The sequence below is a fragment of the Xiphias gladius genome, chromosome 6, assembly GCF_016859285.1.
Source record: "Xiphias gladius isolate SHS-SW01 ecotype Sanya breed wild chromosome 6, ASM1685928v1, whole genome shotgun sequence".
NCBI lineage: Eukaryota > Metazoa > Chordata > Actinopteri > Istiophoriformes > Xiphiidae > Xiphias > Xiphias gladius.
Window position 1 is genome coordinate 1,575,339 of NC_053405.1, and position 22,808 is coordinate 1,598,146.

Sequence of the window (22,808 nt, forward strand, 5' to 3'; positions counted from 1 at the left end):
CTCGTCTGCAGACGGAGTCGGGTTGGACCCAGCTGTCGGCCGGTCAGAACTTCACTCAGGACGACGTGGAGATGAACCGTCTGTGGTACAAACACACAGCCGCCGCCAGCGCCGCCGGCTTCAAAGGTCAGGACGGCTTCCCCTTCACCCTCAGCGACCTGGACAACGAGTCTCCTGCCCAGAGCTTCTTCATCTCCGTCCACGCTGTGCAGAAAGGTCAGAGGTCATCTCAGTGGGAACAGACTCAGCCCAGCTCAGTTCTCTAGACGGACACTCTATTTAGAAAGCAAACTTTATGACCAATGTCGCTCCAAGAATAAGGAATCCTCTAATTAAAACACCATCAGTAATTGATTTCTTCAGTAGCAAGAATCCAGCTTTCAAGTGTCTTGTATCTGGATGAAGTTCAGATCAGATTTTAAGACACTTTCATTTACACCCAGTCACACATTTGATTAAAATCCATCTTGGTTTTCTCGGCTGCGCGTCAGTCAAGGTCAGCTCGACTCCAGTCCAGAGCTGACAAGCCGACAAAAACACACTAGAAGAAGAAGAACTGTTCCACTGTAGCAGTTGAGCAGCGAGTTAACAGCTGTCCATAACCGAACACAAACATGTGAACGAATGGCGTTTATGAACTACGAGCGAGACAAAGGTTTTGTTGGCCAACTCGCGCTGCTCCCTCACCCAGACGGATCATTCTGTGTTTGAACTGATCAGGGATCAGACAAATGCTAAAACAGCTGACTTCGTCTTCTGTATGATCCAGTGTGCTGAAATCACCGGGGCCTGAATCATGTAAGGGGAATGGTGGCTACAGACACAGACTCTTTGAGTGCTTATTTCCATAGAGTGCTTTACTGACAGCTTTTCAACATCTGACTAGAATAAGAAATTGGATTTCAATCTGTCTTGAATGCTTCTTGAGTGCACTTACACTCCAGCTTTATTGAGATCAGATATCGGCCTGATCTGCCAAATAAGCATGAAGCGACTCAGTGCTCCGAAGACCCATTTGGGGGGCCTCAGAACTCAAGTCTGAGTCACTCAGTGCTCCGAAGCCCAAATGCTGATGCTCCTGACAGCATGTTAACCCTTGGGAAATTACAGGGGATGGTCTGTAATAGTCGGTCCACAGGACAAAGCCAAAAGCCTGAAGAAGAGGCAAAGATACTGAGTGAACCTAAAAATCAGAGGAAAATCAGAGGAAAAAAGAGGAGCTACAGAACTTCATTCAGAATCTTCATGTTTTTAGGTTTTCTTCAATATCACAGTAATCAAGTGACAGTTTTCTGTACATCCACGGCTACGCTGCAAACAGGAGCTGATCACAGCTGATTCAGCAGCTTTTAATGGGAAAGTTTGAGTAAATAGAAACAAATATAGGATAAAAAATGGTGCTCCAACGAGAACAGCAGAACCGACCTGTAGCTGCATTACAAAAGACCATTTGATGAGTTTTTACAGTGTGTTTAGCTCCTGATGGCTTTAAATTTTTTCTGTTATTATACTGGTTCCCAGTAATCAGTCAAATTTCACTCTGAGCTGATAAAAAGCAGCAGAAGGAAAAAAAAACTCAGATCCACATTAAAATCCAAAGACGGGACTCCGGACGGGATTTAAGTGACAGGAGGAGCAGCCGGTTCACAGAGAAACAGGAGGTCACAGTGGCTGTAATTATTACTGGGGAAGAGCAGGTGATGTTACATTCCCCCCCCCCAAAACACACACACACACACACACACACACACACACACCCAGGAATCCAGTCTGAATGAGGCTTAACCTTATCAACAACAAATAGCAACTTACACAGCAAGGCCTCCTAGATAGGGGAGTTAACTGTATGTTTTTTTTTTTTCTGTTTTTGAAGCAGAAACAAGCTCTCCTCCAGTCAAAGAATAAAACCGAGATTTTCGTTTCTGAGAGACGACAATTGGCCATCTATCCAAGTATTTATAGGACAGTAATGGGGGACGCTTTATTTTACGGGTCCATTGTTTTCTAATTTCTTAAAAGTTTAAGAGAACTTAAGAGTTTATTAGCATTTTTTGATTTACAGAGGAGCTTCTTTCAAAAGAAACCAAGTGAGGCTGTACGTGGGTGCAGTGGAGCTTTGGGCTAAATGCTAACATGCTAATGTTAATGTGATAACGCGTTAGTTTAGGCTGTTAGCATGGAAGTGTTTGTTAATTAGCACTCCAGCTGAGGCTAAACTTTGAGGACTTCTTGTTCACGTTGGCTTAAAAGTTGAGTTTCACAGTAAATTCTTGACCTGGAAAGAGGAGACAGAACAACTTCACCTCCGGGTCCATTTAGTACTTTTCAGCCTTTAGGCTGACACGGACGAGGAGGACGAGGAGGACGAGGAGCTCAGAAAATGAAGACTGTCAGATCAAAAGGAGCCTGAAGTCCTGAAAACCGAGGTTTCAGTTACAAGGTTTCCACATGACAACAACAACAATGTATTCACACACCAACAATAGTCCATGTGCATACAGACACACACACTGACTCTGCACCTTCACACACCTCCACCCTCTGTGGTCCCGGTTGCCGGCCGTGGTTCATACATTATTGAGGCCCCCCCCCCTGGGCTCTGCCAGCTTTGCCAGTCGAGTGAACACAGTGCTGCGAGGCCTCGGACCTTCTGGCTCCGGGCCCTCTGATCCTGGAGGAGCGGAGGTGAGAAACGACCGACCTCCTCAGCCGGTGAATAATTAACGGAGGGGAGGTGGAGCAGCTGTGGAGGGGCGTTGGCTCGTTTCCCTCTGGGTGCTCCACCTCCTCCTCCAACAACAACAACAACAACAACAACAACACTCCAAAAACACTGCCACGCTTTGGCCTTTTTCTTTCTTTAGTTTAAGTTGAACATAAATCGGTTTTGTTTGCATCAGTCGTCTTTTTACTCTGTGTCACTTAACGTTTGCCAGATGGACACTTTAATCCAGAGTAATTCACAGTGTAAAACGAGACTTTTATTTTTAGCTTGAGGGATTATTTTAAAATCTTTATTTTATCACATAAATGTTCTTTTACAGAACCCTTCCACAGTTTCACACATTCAAGTTTTGGGCTGTTTTGCTGCCTAAAGCTTCAGGCCCGTGCCAGGTTCAGTTCCTTTCAGAAGTAATTTATTTGAAATTTCTCCCTCTCGTTCTCTCTCTTTGCCAATCGTCAGCGTCCAAGTAGATGCAGTACACGATGCCCGTGGGCCCGGTCCATTGCGTGGACGTGTGTTGGGACGAAATGTGATGCGATTTGCACGCAAAGTCGGCAGACTTTCTCAATCTGCTTCACAAATGGGCAGAGGAAAAAGGAGCGAGGCTGGAGGGAAGTAACTGAGATCAGGCAGAGGATGAGCTGTGCGGTCGGTACGACAGATGTGTCAGACGAATCAACGCTGGCTTGACGAAAAACTTTAACACGAATAACGAGACGTGAAAATACACTTTGTTTTCTATCTGAACTCACCTTCAGCGTGTGTTACAGTGGAGGCCTTTGAACTGGGGAAACATTAGAACTTTGAAACATTATAATTTTGTTATAGTTATGAAAATACTCACGAATAATTTCTATGTTGAAAATGATGAGAAAATCAAGAGAAAAAGCAAATAAGCTGCTGATTATGCACCAGATTCCCTCTAAGCTTTTGCAAAAATAAGAAATGGTTAAACTAGAGGGTGTCTGTTGTTTTTTCATTTTCTGTAGTTTAGATTTTCTAAAATCATTATAAAAATACCGAAAAAATGTTCCTGTTTTTTTTAACCTTTTGAAATAAACTCAAGTGAAGTCCCAAATCTCTTTTGAAAAGAAAAACTAAAGGTAAGAAGCCTCGCAGCACAAGTTGGACGCTTCCTGCCTTTAGAAACCATCAAGTCTCCCTCCTCCCACTGATGCTCTGACCTTTTCCCTCTGGCTGCCTCCAGGTTACATAGTGCTGCTGAGCAAAGCAGTGCATCTCAGGGAGGGGCAGCGGGTCGTCCTGAACACCGACGTCCTGCTGGCGTCGGACTCGGCGGGTCGTCCGGGGGAGCTGATCTACACTGTGACGGTCCCGCCTCGACGCGGCCTCGTCCACGCCGTCCAGCAGCCCGGAGTCCCGCTGACCCGCTTCACGCAGCTGGACGTCGCCGCACACCGAGTGTGTTACACCCACGACAACAGCCACGAGTCCGAGTCCGACTCCTTCAGGTGAGAACAGACAGGTGCATGCAGAGGTGTAAAGAACCAAATCCAACCCCTGCAGCAAACAGGTGTTCAGGTGGTAACGCTCTGTCACCTTTCATTTCATGAACTTAAAAAAAATAAAAACTAAACAGTAAAAGGACCCAGAGCCTCCAGACTGAAGGACAGAGTCTTCAGGATAATAGATTATAATCAGTATGTTATTGTTTAGTTTTAATATTGACAGTATTACTTAAGTACCCAACACCGACATCTAATTCCACTCGCTTGGAGTGAACAACGAAAAACTGAAATGACAGACACTGGTATTGTTAAAGTCCGTGAATTTTCGAATGGACTCGTGGACATTTTAGGGACTGAACGGGGCAGATGGAATAATTTTAATTCATGTTGAAATATTTTCACGTTTTAATGTATTTGTTTCTGCATTTCTTTTGCAAGTTTTTATTTTTTTCCCGTCAAGAGCGTCATTCATCCAGGAGGATTTTTTTATGCAGTCGATGTTCAGTAAACATTTTATGTATAGTGTTTTTATTAAATTAAAAAAATAGAAATAAAAGTAGACTAAAATAAGTAAAGAGAAAAGTGCAAAGTTCAAATAACATGTGGATGAATTGAATATTAATAATTGTGTGATCTCAAAAGACCATCTGGTTAAGTCAGTAACAAAGAAGTAAAAGCTATAATATAATAATATATAATCCCAATTTTTTAAATGTGTACTGGTATCTGAAGGGAAACGAAGTGAATGTATAAACCGAACCCCTCCGTGTCTGACTGTGGCTGCTGAGCAGCTGTGCTGTCTGACTTTGTCCCTCTCAGTCAAGTGAAGCTGTTTTGCAGAACAGCATGAAAATCTGCAAACACCAAGAGAATAAATGGCAAATCGTCTGCCTACATATTGTGAGAGGAGGTTGTTTCAGTCGGCACCGGCTCCCGAAAAAAGTATCACACACAACATTTGGCCGACGAAAGAGGACTGGGCGCCGAGACGAGAGAGTGAAAAAAAACCGTCAGCGTCAGGAGACGAGAGGCTTTCTCTGCCGCAGTGTGTTTATCTGCTGTTCCAGCCAATTTGGCATCAGCAGGGGGGGGGGGGTCCGGAGTGTGTGCAGACCCCGGGTTTGTCACCCAGACCTCTGCTGCCCCAACCGCCTGACTATCTGGCTCTGAAAGACCGGTCAGATCGCAGCCAAGACTGAAAGACAGACAGACAGAGAGGACGAGAGACAGCCAGCCAGTCAGACAGGAAGACGGTCTGTCAGGCCAAAAGGCGCCTCTGACAAAGCTGTCTCCTCTCCGTAGGGTTGGGGCTTCAAATCCAGTTCCAAATCCACGTATTACATCTGAGTCTTAAAAAACCCACAAAGTTTAACTTTCATCATTTGCCAGTAACTAAAGTTGTAAATCAAGATTCAGTTCAGATCTGGGATCAGCTGCTGTCGGACCAGAAGACAGAAATCCTACAGTTTTTAGAGGCAGCTACTAAATGAATCAACATCACCACTAATGAAGCCTAATTAATGTCGACAACCTGTAGCTCCACGCTGAAAATGAGCTGAGCGGCAGCAGATCATTGATTACCGATTAGTGATTGATATTGATTGTTGTGACACACTGAAATAACAGCGGGAACAAACTGAGTTTTACACCTGGTTTTTCACAAGCTCCTTGATCCGGATACTGGAGCCTCCTGATCCAGAACTCTGAGCTCAAGGAGCTCCAGATATCGATCCGATGCAGTAGAAGCGGAAGCTGGACGCTCCCGTATTTAACGAGCTGCCATCAGCTGATCGTTTCTCGGGAGAAGAGTCTCCACAGAGGGACGTTACAGAGTGAAGCGTCTTTTCGCTCACAGTCTTTGGCAGAGTCCAGTCAACCAGATCAGTCATGAACCAGACTGCTAAAGTTTCACAGGACGCGTTTCCCAGTGAACAATAATCCTCGTGGTCCTCATCGCTCCCTCCACCTTCTCCTCCACATTTTTCCATTTCTCTGCTTTTTCTGCAAACGTCACGTCGCAAGTGAACGGGATAAACTGGAAGGCCTTCGCTGGAGAAGTCCAAACACGGTTCGGAGCAGAACGGAAGAAGCGTCGAGATACCGATTTCAGCTGGCGCCGTCACGCAGAGGTCGGAACGGCGGTGCACGGGACTGACGGGAAGTGTTCGGTGTCGGAACCCGGCCCAGTGGATGTTGGGAGCTAAAACCTGAAAACCTGCGGACGTGCGGTTGCAGCAGCCATGGCCGCCGTGGGCGGGATGCAGCGTCATCGCGAGACAGTGGAAATCGCTCAAACCCTCGTCATTCGAGCGCTGGATCCAAGTTCTGACTAGTTCGTAATCAGACCGTCAGGACGTCGAGACCTGGTCTGGAAAACACGGAGCCCATTATCAGACCATACTAACAACAGATAATGACAATGAACCCGTCATGTCCACTCACTGTACCTGTCTGATTAAGGCCACTGTCGGTGCACGTCATTCTCTTCTTCCTTTATTTTCATCTTTCTATGTATTTACAGTTGGTTAGATGCTATCGATCTGATACCTGCACTCTGCTGCCATTTCCTCTTATTGTTGTTGCCGTTATTATTATTCCCATACCTACGGAGATACAGGGGTTGGGGAGGTGGTGAGTTCATCCGGTCAGAACGTTATATCTCTGCTGTAATAGGTCTCTTGGTACGAATGGGCTTGAACGCCTGTCTCCAAACTGAAATCCTAAAGTGAAAACTTCCAACTTCTTCAGTGTGAAGATTCGACGTGACAGTAAACTGAAGGTCTTCGGGTTGTGGACTGTCGGTGGGACAAAACGAGACAGTTGAAGACGTCTCCTGGAGCTGTGGAAAATTATAGCGGGCATTTTATTGGCAAATCGATTAATGATTGATGGGGAAAATAATCCACAGATGAATAGCTCACACAAACAATGGTCAACCGCAGCCCCAGAGCGAACGCTTCTTCATTTTCTGTTTGCTTTTCTTTTGGGGCATCTGGTCGAGCTTCAGCGGCCACGACGACATTCAGCGTTTCAGGCGACATGCGATGAACTTTGTCTGATCCTGTCTGTCACGTATGAGTGAAAAGAGGAATAAATCATCTGATGTGTGTGTTGTATTAGGATGTTATACCGACTCAGGCGTGTCAACATCTCAATAACACACACCTGTACATCATCCGTGTGTGTGTGTGTGTGTGTAAATGTGTGTTGTCGTGACAGCAGATGATGAATGGCGTTATTAGCAGAATAACAACATCGCTGGCACGATGGCCGCCAGAGCGCCGGCCACAGACGGCCGTCCCTGGGCAAATATGGCCGACACTGGAGCCAGATGTTACACCAGGACCTGCCTCCGAGTGCGTGTGTGTGTGTGTGTGCGGTGGCCGGTGTGCTGAGGCCCGGGGCAGTTTGTCAGCTGCAGGGCTGCGGGGCTGAGAGGCAGATTGTGTTGGCAGAGGGCTGAGAGGAGGACAAAATACACACGAGTACAAACACACACACACACACACACACACACACACACACTCTCTCTGGTGACAGTTGACAGTGCATTGGACCTGAAAACGAGCTCTGTGTGTGTGTGTGTGTGTGTAGACGATCTGGTGAACACACACTAACGCTCACCACAGCTTCAGATGGATCCAGGTCTTCATGTGAGTGATTGATGACTGAAGCTGCTGTCAGCGTCACTCCAGGGAAAGTCGGGAGGTTTCATTCACCAAACTGCACCTGGAGACACTGACCGCTCCTCCGCTTGTTAGGTTTTCCTTCTTCTTCCGCTTCTTTTAAAAAGAAAAAACAGCGTCATCTTGAGCCAGTGATCCGGCCTCACGTGTAAGGAGTCCTGCCGTCCACAGGGGACAGGTTCAACAAAGACTGGTCCCAGTCTCTAGCAGAGGTGGAGGTTTCCTGACTTTTTATTCTCCAGTGTGGGTCAAGCTCTCAACCCTACATTTCCCAGAGTGCAACGGGACCTGTTCTAGTTGGACATGTCGGTAAACTGAAGGACCTAATAAATAACTGTGGGCTGTAAATTTAATTTGGTGAGCGCCTTCCCCATCTCTCTCTCTCCCTTTGTCTCCTGTCATCATTTTTAACAATAAAGGCTAAAAATGGCCCCAAACAACGACAAAACATGAGAAGAAGAAATGCCAACAAGTTAATATCACGAGGGAATAAAAGTCGTGTATTTTCTGAACAAGTTATAATTTTCAGTGGCGGAAGAAACGCTCAGATTCTTTACTTAAGTAAAAAGAAGCAGTGTCACAGTTTCAGATTAGTCCACTACATAAAAGTAAAAGTCCTGCATTCGAAATCCTTCTAAAGTAGAAGTACAGAAGTAACATCAGCAAAATGTACTTAAAGTATCAAAAGGGATTTAAATCTGACGTGATCAGATCATTGATCCTGAGTCACGGAGGCTTCAGCAGCGTTTTACTGCTGGAGCTGCTTTTAGCTACGTCAGAGACAGGGACAGAGTTCAGTCCACTGGTTCCCAACCCGGGGGTCGGCCCCTCCAGAGGGTCACGAGGTGAACCTGAAGGGTCATCAGATTATTCACGGGAGGGAGAGAAGGAAAAAAAAGTCACGATACACAAATTTATATTAATTTCATCGGACTTTTCTTCAATCTTTGATTTTTACAGTTTTTTTTACATGAAAACCATCTGAGAGGTTTAGAGAGGAAATCAACTCAGAGACGTCGGTGACAATGGGCCCAACTCTCTCTAACGACATCTTGTATTTCATGAGTTTATCATGTGCTTTTTTTTTTTTTATTTAAAATTTTTACAAAATCTTGAAAAGAAATCTGAAAAGTAACCAGTTACTTTCCTCTGAAATGTGGAGGAGTAGAAGCAGAAAGCAGCATAAAATGGAAAATACTCAAGTAGAGCACAGTACTGGGCTAAATGTACTCGGTTACCTAAGTTACCTAAAAAGACATCAAATGTTCAACAATAGGTGGATCTTTTTCACACAAGAATAAAAACTGCATAAACACATAAATTAATTCATATGAAATGACACAAAGTGAAAACTACCTTTAACTCTGCCGGGACAGAAAAGTTCAATCTGACTTTTGGTCCATTTAAACTGTTATTTTTAATGTTTCCGTTACAATTTATAAAACAGAAATTTGATCTGTGGGAGAAAAAGACTCCTTCTGATTGGACGCTGCTACAGATTTATATTTATATTTTCCATGGGCTACAGGACCAACTTAGACGTTTAACTGCTGCGTGTTAACAGTGAGACTTAGTTCCATGAATAAATGGTTCGAAACTGACAAGTAATTACAAACAACATGTGAAGGGCTTTTCATACAAACTTAATTCCGGCTGCAACTAGCAGTTATTTTCATTATCGATTCATCTGCAGATCATTTGTTTGATTGATCAGTTAATTCTCTACAAATTGCCAGAAAATGGTGAAAAACAGCTCTTTTTTTTTCTGCCGATCGACCATTCGATTAATCGACTCATTGTTGCAGATATAAACTTGATGATCGATTTGCGAACAGCTTGTCTAACCCCAGGTCGCTTTCTCGCTAAATTTACTTTCGTTTCACAGCTTCGTCGTCACCAACGGCGTCTCGTCCCGCAGCGGCACCCTCCACCTCTCCGTCGAACACGGTGACCGCATCCCCCCTACCCTCACCCGCAACGCCGGCCTCCGGCTGCCGGACGGAGCCACAGAGACCATCACCGCCGACCGGCTGCAGCTCAGCGACCCCGACACCGCCGCAGCCAACCTGAGCTACATCGTCACGCAGCCACCGCGCTATGGTAAACTGCTGCGCCGGGGAGTGCCGCTGGCGCCTCGGCTGAAGTTCTCCCAGACGGACGTGGACGAGCTGAGCCTGGCTTACCGACACGACCCGGGCAGCCCGGCGGAGATCGACAGGTTCTACTTCCTGCCGACTGACGGAAACAACAGAGGATACCTGGAGTCTGGACAGCTGAGAGAAGAGCCCGCTGTGTTTAACATCCAGGTGAGCTGCACGCACACAGGTAGCACATCATGTACTCGCATAGAAAGTCCTTTTGTACGTCTTCACTTTGTCACACAAAACTCGAACTGTGTCCTGAGCTGATGAAACTCACGGACAGGGCAAGAACCTCAACAGTATGAGGAAAGAAATCCCATCTGAAGGGCATAAGGAACATTTTTCCAATGTCAAGATCCATCAGACCAGGCTACGTTTTTCCAGTCTTCAACTGTCCAGCTTTGTTGAGCCTGAGTCCACTGCAGCCTCAGATTTCTGATCCTGGCTGACAGGAGTTCAACCAGACGTGGTCTCCGGCTGTCGTTGTCCCTCCACCAGAAGGTTGGACGCGTTGTTCATCCTGAGCTGCTGTTCTGCTCGTCACAGTTGTAAAGTTGTTCTGTCCTCAGACCTGCCGCTGGCTGGATGTTTTTGTTTCTGGCTTCATTCTGAGGACAAACTCCAGAGACAGGTGTCTGTGAAAGCCCCAGGAGATCAGCGGGTTCAGAAAGACTCAACAATCGAGTCACGGTCAAAGTCACTGAGACCACATTCTCTCTCCTCCTTCTGATGTTTGATGTGACCATTAGCAGAAGCTCCTGACCTGTATCTGCGGGATGTTATGCCGATTTTATGCAGGTGTACAGGTGTTCCTAATAAAGTGGCGGGTGAGTGTATGTCCGACTCACAAGAGGAAACTGTGGGATGCGATGGATTCATAGAACCGTACTTGTATGAACTGGAGTATTCAGGAGAGGGAATACAACAGGGACAGGCGGAGAGGGAGAGACTGAGGACCCTGACGTTAGCCCGTCAACTAGTAGCGAGGCTCTGGGCGCCCGAAACAGAACTACAGGAGACTGGCGGTGCGGCGCTCAGTGCCGAGCAACGCCAACCCAGGCAGGACGTAAACACTGCCATGAACGGGACATTAGTCTGGAGCCGATACTGCAGGAGCTGCAAGACGCGAGAGACCAGGTGAACTTTGATGCGTCGCACACCTGAGGCCCAGAGTGTTGGAGCCTTTCAGCAGGCTGGGTGAAACAAACCGACGACATAACAGGATCTGAAGGGGTCAAAGTGAACAATGGCGTGCTGCGGACATTCCCACAACCAGCTACAGAGCTCCTCCTTTTGTAACGCTGACCTCGTACAAGTTGAAAAGGCGAAGAAAAAACGGCCTCTGCCTCACAGGAGCTGCTCTCCAGACACTGTGAAAGTGTGAAAGTGATCAGCGTTAATAGTCTGAGTAGCTGTTTCTAAATAAACTTCTCTGTCTCTGGACAACGGTGGAGCTCTGTGGCTCAGAGGAGAGAGAGAGGTCAGGCTTTGGATACACAGACCGTTCTTGTTAGTTGGATAGATTCACTGTCGTTTTGGTCTTTTCACGGGAATTTTTATTACTAATAATCAAAATAGAGGAAATCACCAGCCTCGACCTTCGAGAATAAAATCCGCCCGGGAAATTGAAACATCAGCTGGCTCCGTCTCTTCCCGCTAGCTTCAGCAAGCCCGCCAAAAGCTACAAGTGGAAGCGGTGGCAAGGACGTCGCCGAATGACGCCCGTTCGTGGCATTGCTCCCGTCCAACTGGGCTTTTATAGCAGGTGCAAATGTAAAGACCCAGGGATCAGATTTCATCATCCAGATAATGTTAATACCAGGTGTAAGCGGGGCCTGAATCAGCCAGCTAGAGTCCGGCAGCTGCAGTCTGTGGACTCAGAGCATCTTGAAGACGGTGGTCGGGTTTGAGAGCTGATGGTTGTTGTTGGACGTGAAGCTGCGGTCGACTCTCAGGTGGATGACTGAGGTACACAGATAAATATTTGAAGAAGAGAGCAGCAGGTGAGCCAAGACCAAACCCCCCCCCCAAACCTCACCCCGCCATCGCATGTTACCTGCTGTCACACACACACACACACACACACACACACACACACACACACACAGCCAGCCAGGTGGCTAACACGCTGGCCGGACCGACTGTCCTGAGCCTCTGAGAGACTCGAGACTGTTTGTGATTGGACGATGTTTTTGGTAACGTGTGTGTGTGCGCGTGTGTGTGAGTATTCAAAGGTTTCATGAATATTTAACACACACACACACACACACACACACACACACACACACACACACACACACATTTTCTCCAACTCTCAAATAAAACTACTGTAGCTGTTCACCAGGAAAAACTGGGGAAAAATTCAACTGAAGGACGAACCTCAGATGATGATTTTAGTCGGTGTTGAATGTATTTTTTCATGCAGTTATAGTTTTAAAAGTGGTTATGATTTGTTGTATTTGTTACAGAACAGCGAACTATGGTTATTCAGCTATTCTTGGACTTAAATTTAGAACAGTAACAAACAGGTATCTTCATTATCAGTCATTCCGGTGATTATTTTTATAATCAATCATTTAATCGTTCATCGTCTGTACAATGTCAGAAAACAGCAAAAAATCTCCAAGGTGACGTCTTCAAACGTCTCCTCGTCTGACCAGCCATCTGAAACCCGCAGACACTCACTCTGATACTGATGCTGATATTAAAGCGTCTTTACGTCTCAATACGACAGTGTTTCCGCTTGATAAACTAGCTTCAACGATCAGTCGACTATCGAAATCAAAAACTGTTGATCAGTTTTCTTCGTTTCACTGATCGCTCCAGCACCGATTTGACTCTGCCTGAACACCAGACACCAGAGACGACGACGACGAAGCAACAGAATCATTTCTTAAAATGAAACTATATTAAATCAAAAGCTGCTGAGAATCAGCTCGACCCGATGAAAGAGGAGGAAGGAACCAGAGAACTTTAAATATCGGCACGTGCAGAGCAGGTTCAGGAGCTGTGACGTTCGGGGTTTCAGTCTCTAGTCTGTGTTCATCGAGCAACGTGACAGGAGCGACATCCAGTGGCAGGAAGGCTGAACTGCGCTTGGGTTCTGAACTCCCACAGGGAGCTTTCTCTTTTTCCGTCTGCAGTCTCTCCCTCTTTCTACATGCATGCAGGTGGTGTACCAAATAACAGGAGGCGGCAAGTCACAAAGCACACGAGTGTTCACTGACATGTTCGGAGACTTTCTGCTTCTTCTCCACAGCATTTCTGAGAGAAACATTTGAGAAATATTCAGAAATATATTTTTTATTTCCACTTCCTTTATCCGACTGGATGAATGCTAGCATGGCTGGAAATGACTCATCTGGATACACACCAGAAACGTATCTCTTGTTTCTTTTTGCTATTGCTGAACTTGCTGCCAGATTTCATTGAAATATATTAAGATTTTTTTTTTTAGATATTGTGCTTAACCAACTAATTGGTTGCCCCCCCCCCTCGTTGGGGGCAATTATCTCAATGAGCCGTCGAATCACTGAGCTAAAACAAGGTCGTTTTCCTGAAAAGACAAGATTTTTACTCAAAAGCAGCGAAACCAAATGGATAAATGCACAGGAGGCATGAGGCAAAGGGGCCTGTTTATCCGCTGGCTTTGTATGATGACTTAGCTTATTTTCAGAGGTTCCTCATTGATTGTTATTATGTCTTTGTCTCTGTTTAAACAGAAGGATTATTCACTCTGACTCTCAGACCTCCTCTGTTCTTCCTGCTGTGTTCAGGTGGATCGGGTGGACAGGACGCCTCCCAGTCTGACCACCAGGCAGAGTCCCAGTGCGGTGGTGGATCTGGGCGGCGAGCGTTACGGCATCTTCATCACCAACAAACACCTGCAGGCCTCCGACCCGGACAGCCCCACAGAGGAGCTGGAGTTCTCCATCAGCAGACCTCCGCACTTCGGCTACCTGGAGAACGCCCTCACAGGTGGGGGGGGGCTGTTCCGGTCAATAGTTTAAAACTCCAGTGGTGCAGTCTTCTAAAAGCAAGAAACCTTTTTGTGTCATATTACTTGTATCTTTGGTTCCATAAATTCAAATCTGCTTTGTGGCTGTGGACCTGCTAGTTATTCTTGGTTGGTCTCTGCAGGCAAAAATTCCCTCCCTTACTTTTTTTTAGTCTCCTGCTTTCTTCGTCATAGTCCTACCCATCCTACAGTTCAGCCGGTCCAGGGCCAGAAGAGCTTGGTGTTTGCAGACCGAGTGGGTCGGTGTTGTGTTCAGCTGGATCGAAACTCTGTCATCTCGTCCCCACAGGAGCCTACATCAAGGGTCGTTTCACCCAGCGTGACGTGGACCAGCGTGCCGTGGCGTTCGTCCTCCCGGCCGACATGGAGGTGACGGCCGACAGCTTCCAGTTCCGCCTCACCGACCCGGCAGGAAACAGCATGCTGCCCGAAATGTAGGTTTGTAGAAGCAAAGGAGCAAACTGAGGGTACGGCACTACCCAAAACTGCAGACCGGTCAACTCCATATTAATCTCATGCAGGTGTTACATGTCCACGTATTTCTGGCTGGTTGATTACAAAATTGATAGGTAGAAATCCAGATAGGCCTCTCCAAAACCTTCAGGTAGGGTCCTCACACACACGATTTACGGCGGTGGTGACAGTCTGGTTGCCCCGCGTTTAGGAAAGCTGCAGTACAGATTGGGTTCGGTTCAACGTAGCTTTTTCTGTCTGAATCTCAGATCTGTGTTCAGATCTGACCGAGCTATGACCCAGGGAAGGAGTCTCCGTGTGGTTTTTGGCATTTTGCCTTTTATCTGATAGTTGACAGTCTAGAGAGAGAGACAGGAAACAAGGGGCAGAGAGAGGGGTATGAAATGCAACAAAGGTCCCCTGTCCAGGAATCGGACCGTGGACGTTGCGGCCATGCGGTATGCGCCGGAACCATCCGCCCACGGGACGCCCCAGGAGTGCAGTTTTTGACGTAAACTGCGACCCCCTCCACTCCCCGGTGAAGTGTCTTACAGCTTGAAAACCTCTGCTCTTTATAACCCACAAAACACAGTGTTGACGGTTTTCAAGAGGACTACTTTTTACCGAGGGTGTGTCTGTGGTGTACAGTACATGAAGGCTTCAGCTGAGTGTCTCCCTCAGACTGGAGCTGTCCTGGTCCCGGGTGGAGTTATCAGCGACCTGCTACAGAACCTGTGAGACAGCAGGGACTCTTCAGATCCAGGTCCAGCGCAGCGGGAAGAGCATCGACCCGGCCTACGTGGCCATCCAGGTACCTGTGTGACACCTCAGTTCTGCAGGATTACTGTCTGTCTGTGAGGCTTTTAGTCCTGAAAAGAGCTGATAATTAATGATATGATCATAATTGAGTCAGCGAGCCAGTGCTCAGTGTTTGTTCCATGGCCTTGTTTTCGCAGGTGGAGGAAGGATCGGCCAAACCCGGCAGAGATTTCACTCACAGCACAGCCAGTCTCGTCCAGTTTGACCCAGGTCTGACTCTTCTGGACTCTACTCTGCTCTGTCCAGGGCTACTCTGATTTATTTAGCATAAACGCTGTCGGCTGACTGTCTGTTGGACCATTAAACACTGTGATGGACATGAAATGGTCCTGGTTGAATCATCGGCAGTTCAGCAGTTCTGGTGCAGTGTTTGGGTCCCGTGAGATGTCACAGCTCTGGCTGCACCCGCTACCCATCAAGCAGCATGGTGGCGTCATCCTGTCTCTCTTGTCTCCTGTTTTATTCCAGGTGTCAGTGTGAAAACCTGGAACATTTACCTGATAGACGACGGTCTGGAGGAAAACCATGAGACCTTCACTGTCACCCTGAAAAACCCAAAGAACGCCGTCCTGGGACAGAGGACCTCCGCTAGTGTTGAGATCATCGATCCCAGAGGAGGTAAAACAAAAAAAAAGTTATAATAAGAGGAGGAGGAGGAGGAAGAGGAGGTAGCACAGTTTGAAGGTGTATTAGAAACATCTGTTTCCATCCGCCTTGATTACAGCTTCTCTTTTTCAATACACCAGCTTTTCCCCCTCAGCTAAGCGGAAAAAAACCTTTTCAATATTCCAACATTTCTCTGAATTTTTAGCGTTTCCACTCAGGTTTTTACGCACAGATTTGAATACGAGCATAAAAAGTAGGGTACGTATCGGTGAATCTGTAACTTCAGGTCATCGGCATCGCTCACACGTTAAGGTGGACAGACTGCTCTCACCTGCCTATGATGGAAATATGAGTCTTTCTTGGCTCTAATACTCTGTCGTAGGTTCTCACCCTTCTGTTGGTTGTTTTTAAATTTTATTTGGGAAGTTGAGTGAAATTAGCTTTAATGAGTCTCATCGTGATCCGGATTTTCCCCGCCCCCTCCCAGGTGAGGTCTGTTATGGGACTGTTGCTTACTCGGCCCCTATTGGCTGGTTGTTTTGTGAGTATGTGTATGCATTACACACCCGATAGGCTGATTGACCCAAACGTCGCTATTACGTAAATTCAGCTTAAATGTTGACCGTGGATTTTTTTGTCTGTTTATGTTCTGCACACCTGTCTGTATACAGGTGTGCAGACCCCAGTTGTAACTCTTATTGTCCCCTCGCTCAGCTTAATGTTGACTCTTTTTGGTTCTCGTTCATGCTTGTTAATTCATATTCTGGATCCTGATGTTTAGATGAGGACGGGGCCTCTACGCGTCTTTAGGTGGAAAATGATAATGGTGGAATTGCTCTTTGTTTACTTAACTCTCTTTAAATAAAGAAAATATATGTATGTGTGTGCGTGTGTGTGCGTGTGTGTGTGTGTGTGTGTGTGTGTGTGTGTGTAAAAAAGATCACAGCCTCCCCACACGTATCTCCTTTGTCACAACAAAAGCCCAGATAATGAATCTGGTGCAACAGAGATGAGAGTTGGGAAGTTTTCATTGCTGCATCCAGCACCGTGGTGTTTTGTGGTAGTTACGTCAGAAAAAGAACCAAAACTGTGCCCTCGCTGTTGTCTACCAGGAAGGTGCAACCCCGATGACCTGGTGGAGGAGGACGAGAAGCAACTCCCCCCACCTCCTCGTCTCCCCGTCCCTCCCAGGCCGGAGGAGGAGGACGACCCCGTCACCGACATCGAGGCGGAGCTGCTGTGGGAGAACCAGCCTCACCCTCCCAGAGGAGATGTCCCGCACCGCCGGCCTTACCGGGACTACGGAGAGGGGGAACCGCAGGACCAGGCAGCCCCCAGTTACAGCCACATCCACTACCACAGCAGGCAGCTGCCAGGGACAGGCACTGGGAGTACTGGGAGCACTGGTCACAGAGTCAGACATGGACGACTAAAGGTAAATGTTTCTTCCAGTTGTTGCTGCCAGAAATCTCCCTCTCTCACTCACCAAAGGATAATTCTTTGTAAAAACAACCCTCTTTCGTAGTCTTACATCTTCGTCACTATTAACTGGCCGCCATCAAAATGTGCTTTTAAAACTCCATCGTCATTGCATGAATCCAAAACACTGGTACGACAGGTCACCTTACCTGCAGCAGCAGCAGCAGCAGCAGCAGCTGACTGTGAGCAGGTGTCAGGGACTTACACTGCCTGAGTCCAGACCAGTTTACACCTGAGAACTTCTCTTGTTAAATGTCAGAACAGCATAAGTTTATAGGACGATGTCTGTATGTTGGTAGACTGCAGGGCTGAGACACTCATTTCTATTTCAAGTGAAAATGTTTCCAGTGATTTGTTACTTACTTTCCTGTTTGTCCCTGAAACCGTCACCCCACAGTTTCTGAAACATTTTTCCAGCTGGAAGCAGCTTTTTCATTTCAGTCGGTGTTGCACGAAGCATCTCTCGCAAACTTAGCAGTTCAGTCTGCATGCTGAATTGAATGCGCTTAAAATCGTTAGTTTCTTCTGCGTGAATCTACTGTACGAAGTGGATATTTTAGTGAGTGCCCTGTAAACTTCCCCGAATGTCTGAACCTTGTGCTCGTGCTCAGGTTCCTCTGTCAGGAGAGAGGAAGTCCGAAGAGAAAGTCTGGACGGTAAGATTCACCGCCGGTTCATCCACAGTTAATAAGATAAAAACACGGACACACACTGTGCTAACGCCCAACCTTGGTTCTCCTCCTCCTCCTCCTCCGTCAGTTCCACAGTCTGACTCCTCTCCGGCTGGAGGAGCTGAAGCCCGGCGACGCCGGGTGGAGCCGGTCGCCTCGCAGTCGCCTCCTGCCGGAGCTCCGGGTGGGAGACGCCCCTCAGATGGATCACGCGGCACCCAGACACCACCCGGAGCTACGCCAGCACAAGGTACGCTCTAGGACGCCTCATTGAGACCACCGTCTCTTTTAGAAGAGAGACCTCGGGGCAGATTACATACGACAAGAGAATTCAGTCATCACGCACCGATCAAAACAATCAGCAACATCATTTATTGCTTTCACCTCAGCTCTCTATGGTTGATCAACCACAGCAGGACAAGGAGGAAGAGGTTTGGCCGTTCTCTCGTTGCGTAGTCGTTTCCGTGTGAGCAGGGATCTTTTGTAAAGGCTGAGGCTCGGGAGCTAGACCGCGTCCTTCACCGCGTTCTGTCCTACTGTCCACATGTTGAAGTGTCCTCGAGCAAGGCGCTCAACCCCGGTCGCTCCCCATGGTCAGGCCACCACCTTGCATGCTAGCTCGCTGCCATCGGTGTGTGTGTGTGTGTGTGTGTGTGTGAATGAAATGTCACTTCGTGGTATGAATTCCTGCGTCTGACACGGTTGTGTTTTGTCTCCTCAGACGGGGAAGTCGGTCAGCAGCTCGTGTCCTGACGGTTGGACTCACTACAGGAGACGCTGTTACATCCTCAGCCCGTCTGTGGCCAGCTGGGCCAGCGCCGAGAGAACCTGCTCCCTGCTGTAAAACACACACACACACACACACACACACACATACACACACACACACACACACACATACACACACACACACACACACACACACACACACACACACACACACACACACACACTTCTTTAAAATTTTGACTTCGTCTCTAACCTTAAGGGATAACCCGAGGTAGCAGTAGTGAAAATTTAGGATGAATTCATTATTGTTGATCATTCTTCACACAGTTAAGAGAAGTGATCTTCTTCGTCTTCGCGTCTTCTGGATAACATTTCACATAATCATAAAAAGTCTTCACTTCAATGAACAGAAACGTTTTTTGTTTTGTTTTGTTTTTACAAGGATTTGATCAGAAAAATTTGCAGAATAATAACTACAACAGGAAAATAAAGTTTCAGCCTTGTTGTACTGAACCTGAACTATTTTTACCTGCCCAGTCACATAAATAACATCCAACTGGGCAGAAACCGGTTCAAACCGGTAGCAGCTGCCTGTGGTCCTGACTTCAGGCGCCCGCACATGTATAAGTTTCAGATTACCTGTGTGTGTTGGACTCTGACGCTAACGTTTGCTCCTCAAACACGCTGTGTCAGGTTTAACAGCAGCCTGACCGGTGTGCGGTCCAGAAGAGACATGGCCTGGCTGTGGAGGTTTGCAGGGAAGAAGCCATTTTGGATCGGTGAGTGACTCGCTTTCATCACCACACGCTGGACGCCCTGAGTGACACGTGCAACAACATGCAACGCTTTCCCATTTCTACGATGGTGGGCCTCGTACCAGAAGCGGTCGTAGGAACAGATTTGTTCTTGAGTGCCGCGTAGCACTGATCTGGAAGAATCTGGGGCATTCAGCAGAGCATTTAGGATTTTGGCATTTTTATTTGCATATCTCAGCACAGCAACTTCTTCCGTTCAGTAGGTTTTGGGAATATTTTGAAATATTTTCAGCCACATCGTCCCTACAGGCCTCGCGTCATTGTTTGACCGTGAAAAACGCATTTAAATTCATTCCGTGTGGTCGTAATAAGGTCTCTAAAACTCCTCAATTTAGTGTGGTCAACGTGCAGAAACCCTGTATTAGTCACGGAGCACTTTACATGAGAAAGATTCAGGACTTCATCTCAAACCGCTCCCTCCCCAGTTCCGTCACAGCACAGCTCTGCTCCGACGACACGTCGTTGACAGACGAGTTCGGTTCGGATCCTCCACGACGACTAACACTGATAAACTCACCTTCTTGTTCGCCTGATTTTGTGAATGAACAGGTAGCCTCACGTGGCAGTTTTAGGGGCGTCCATTATGCCTGTGAACAAATCTCACGAACATGAACGCCACCTCATGAACATGCGGCACTCGTCAGGCTGAAACGAGCGATTTACGTCAAGGTTTGTCCAGTTCAGAGAGTTTGGCGAATCCAGCTCTCACACCAGCAAACCTCACAGAAAAAAATAAGAGATTTAGGATAAGAACACTAAATGTTCTTGCATGAGGTCCAGAGTCTGCTGGGTGTCCAACCTCAAGCTGAATCCTGGTCGGAATGCATCCGGGTCCAGTTTCCAGGCTGCTAACTCTCCTCCTCGTTCCTCAGGTCTGTCTGGAGGTCCGGGTCGCTGGATGCGGGCCGACGGTCGGTCGGTGTCCTTCTCCAGACTTAAGGGGGCGTCGCCAGGCCAAAGCGGGTCTGACCACGGCTCAGACTGCGTGCTGGTCGAAAACCCCAGAAGCTGGATCTCCACAAGCTGCTCCGCCGAAACTCAGCGTACGTTCATCTGTTCATCGCCGGCTCACACTCACTGAGAGACACTCGGCATATTTACTGCTATCAGCCCCGTCACGACGACCCGTGTGAACTCTGTGTTTAAGTCATATTTAATGTCATGCGATGATGCTGCTCTGTACATTAATTTTCACATTTTTGTCATAATAAAGATTGCTGCGCAAGACGGAATATGAGTCTTTAAATTTCCTTGTACGTCAGCAGTTTGACACAAATTTTATATCAGTTTCAAATGGAGTTTTTTCCATGAAACAGATGTAAATCTGTTTCTCTCAACTACAAACCCTCCTGTCCTGTTAAATGATCAGTCCGGGGTTTACATACAGTAGAATAAGCTGAACGAAGCCATCGATGCTTAGTGACAAGTTTTATTTTTAAGACCGGTCAGCATCATGTTCTTGGTTCGTTTTCCAGAGTAATTTACATTTTCAGTGACATAAAGGGAAATGCTTTTATCTTATAAATTTATGTTTTTGCGTTTTTAAAACGCTGCTTTCAGGGGATCTTTCGAAGTCAGAATCTACAGAATCACCTGCGGACTTTCAGTCTGCAGAGGCATGTTTGTTGGGATCGTTTATCTCAGCCGAGCAGAAAGGGCTGGAGAGGCCGGATCGTTTTTAACTTACCTGATAAAATGTCCCCGTATCTGTTCAACTCTTCCAGCTGGCAACTTTTCTGCTGGAGTGAACGAGCTGAGAGGCTCGAAGCTGGAGCTCAGGTGACCAGGTTTCTGGGTTGTCAGGGGAAAGCCTACTATACGCACCATATATTTCCAGAATTCACGCAGAAAGACCTGCGGTGCAGAACTACGGCTTCGTGCATCAGGTGGATGTGTCTACCAGAGGTCTACGTGTCGGAGCTATAGTCGAGTTCTGACTCGTTGTCAAACCGTCAGCGGCATAACATCACAGATACTCCTCGTTGAAGCCTGCTCTGATCCCAGTGGTAGAGTCAATCCCTGATTTAAAAAAACAAAAACAAAAAACAGCTGGAACAAAAACATTAGACATTCATGATTAAGATTCTGGCTTCTACAGCGCACAAGCGTCTTTCCAGTTTTCTAGGAGTTAGGGTAGGAAACCATTTCCACCCTGTTGAGTAAAAACCACAATGGTGGTTTTATTTTATTATTTATTTCTTCCTTTTTTCATATACGCAGCGTTTAAAACTCGATGTTACCTAATTCATCTACACGTGGTCCTTCTATAATTGTGAATCCTCAATTCAATGTACAATACGCTAGTGAAGCTTAGCCACTAGTTAGCTGAGGGACGGTTGTCTGTCTGGTTTTAACATTAGCTTTACGGAAACGCTACATCATATTTTATATGAATACCGGCATCAATTTACTTTTTTTTACGGGGGTGCACCGGTAGCTCACCTGGTAAGCGGTGTGTACCGTGTTTCGCGGTTGAGTCTTTGCCGCAGCGACCAGAGTTTGGATCCGGCACCGGGCTCTTCGCTGCTTGTGTTATATATCTAGCTTGCTTGTGCTGGCCAGCAGTGGGTCCGCTTGGGGTCACTTTGGGCGAGCCCACAGATAATCCACACTGTGGCCCAAAGGGGAAAAAGGCTACTGGCCCCCTTGGGGCTTGACTGCCCACGGAAAAGCCACAGTGGGCCCGATGGGGGATATGTGTGGGCTGCCCCACACTACATCCACAGGGAGCCCGCAGTGGCTTGTTTACTGGGATTAGTTGTCAGTATTCACTTCATTAATATAAGAAAGTTTTTGTTTTTGTTCTGTATTAAGCAATATTTAAGTAACAGACTGCAATAGTCTGAAACAGCGAGGGTTAGCCGAGGTTTGCCTGCTTTTAGCTAGCGTACATGACGAGGGCAAATATACCAGAATACTACTCTTTACTTTGTTTTCGGGACAAAGCCGGGTACAGACAACAGAGACTGATGGAGAAGAGGAGGTATGAGCCGTATCCCCCTTCTATCAGCGGCCCCGGTGAGGAATCAGAGGGACTTCTGTGAGTGTAGCGTCCCGTGATTCACAGAGACACGGACACACAGCACGCAGACAGTACCAGCGTCAAAAACCCACTCCTGGTCAGGCCGTAGCGGTGAGCATTTGGTTAGCTAGGGAGCGACAGACAATGAAAACGGATTCTGCCGCTAAAACTGAGT

The 22,808-nt window shown here is 47.1% G+C and overlaps 1 protein-coding gene across 1 annotated transcript in view; it reads left to right on the forward strand.

Moving 5' to 3' along the window:
• Window positions 1-20,770, forward strand: part of frem1b (Fras1 related extracellular matrix 1b) — a 50,988-nt gene extending 30,218 nt beyond the window's left edge. Inside the window, exons 22-35 of the mRNA XM_040128169.1 lie at window positions 12-216; window positions 3,933-4,197; window positions 9,766-10,186; window positions 13,798-13,999; window positions 14,329-14,473; window positions 15,174-15,303; window positions 15,449-15,521; window positions 15,780-15,929; window positions 17,030-17,352; window positions 18,008-18,052; window positions 18,156-18,317; window positions 18,789-18,907; window positions 19,490-19,575; window positions 20,484-20,770. Of these exons, the coding sequence (XP_039984103.1) occupies window positions 12-216; window positions 3,933-4,197; window positions 9,766-10,186; window positions 13,798-13,999; window positions 14,329-14,473; window positions 15,174-15,303; window positions 15,449-15,521; window positions 15,780-15,929; window positions 17,030-17,352; window positions 18,008-18,052; window positions 18,156-18,317; window positions 18,789-18,907; window positions 19,490-19,575; window positions 20,484-20,692 (2,535 nt within the window). The 3' untranslated portion in view covers window positions 20,693-20,770. The remainder of the gene's footprint in view (window positions 1-11; window positions 217-3,932; window positions 4,198-9,765; window positions 10,187-13,797; window positions 14,000-14,328; window positions 14,474-15,173; window positions 15,304-15,448; window positions 15,522-15,779; window positions 15,930-17,029; window positions 17,353-18,007; window positions 18,053-18,155; window positions 18,318-18,788; window positions 18,908-19,489; window positions 19,576-20,483) is intronic.
• The last annotated feature ends 2,038 nt before the right edge of the window (window positions 20,771-22,808 follow it).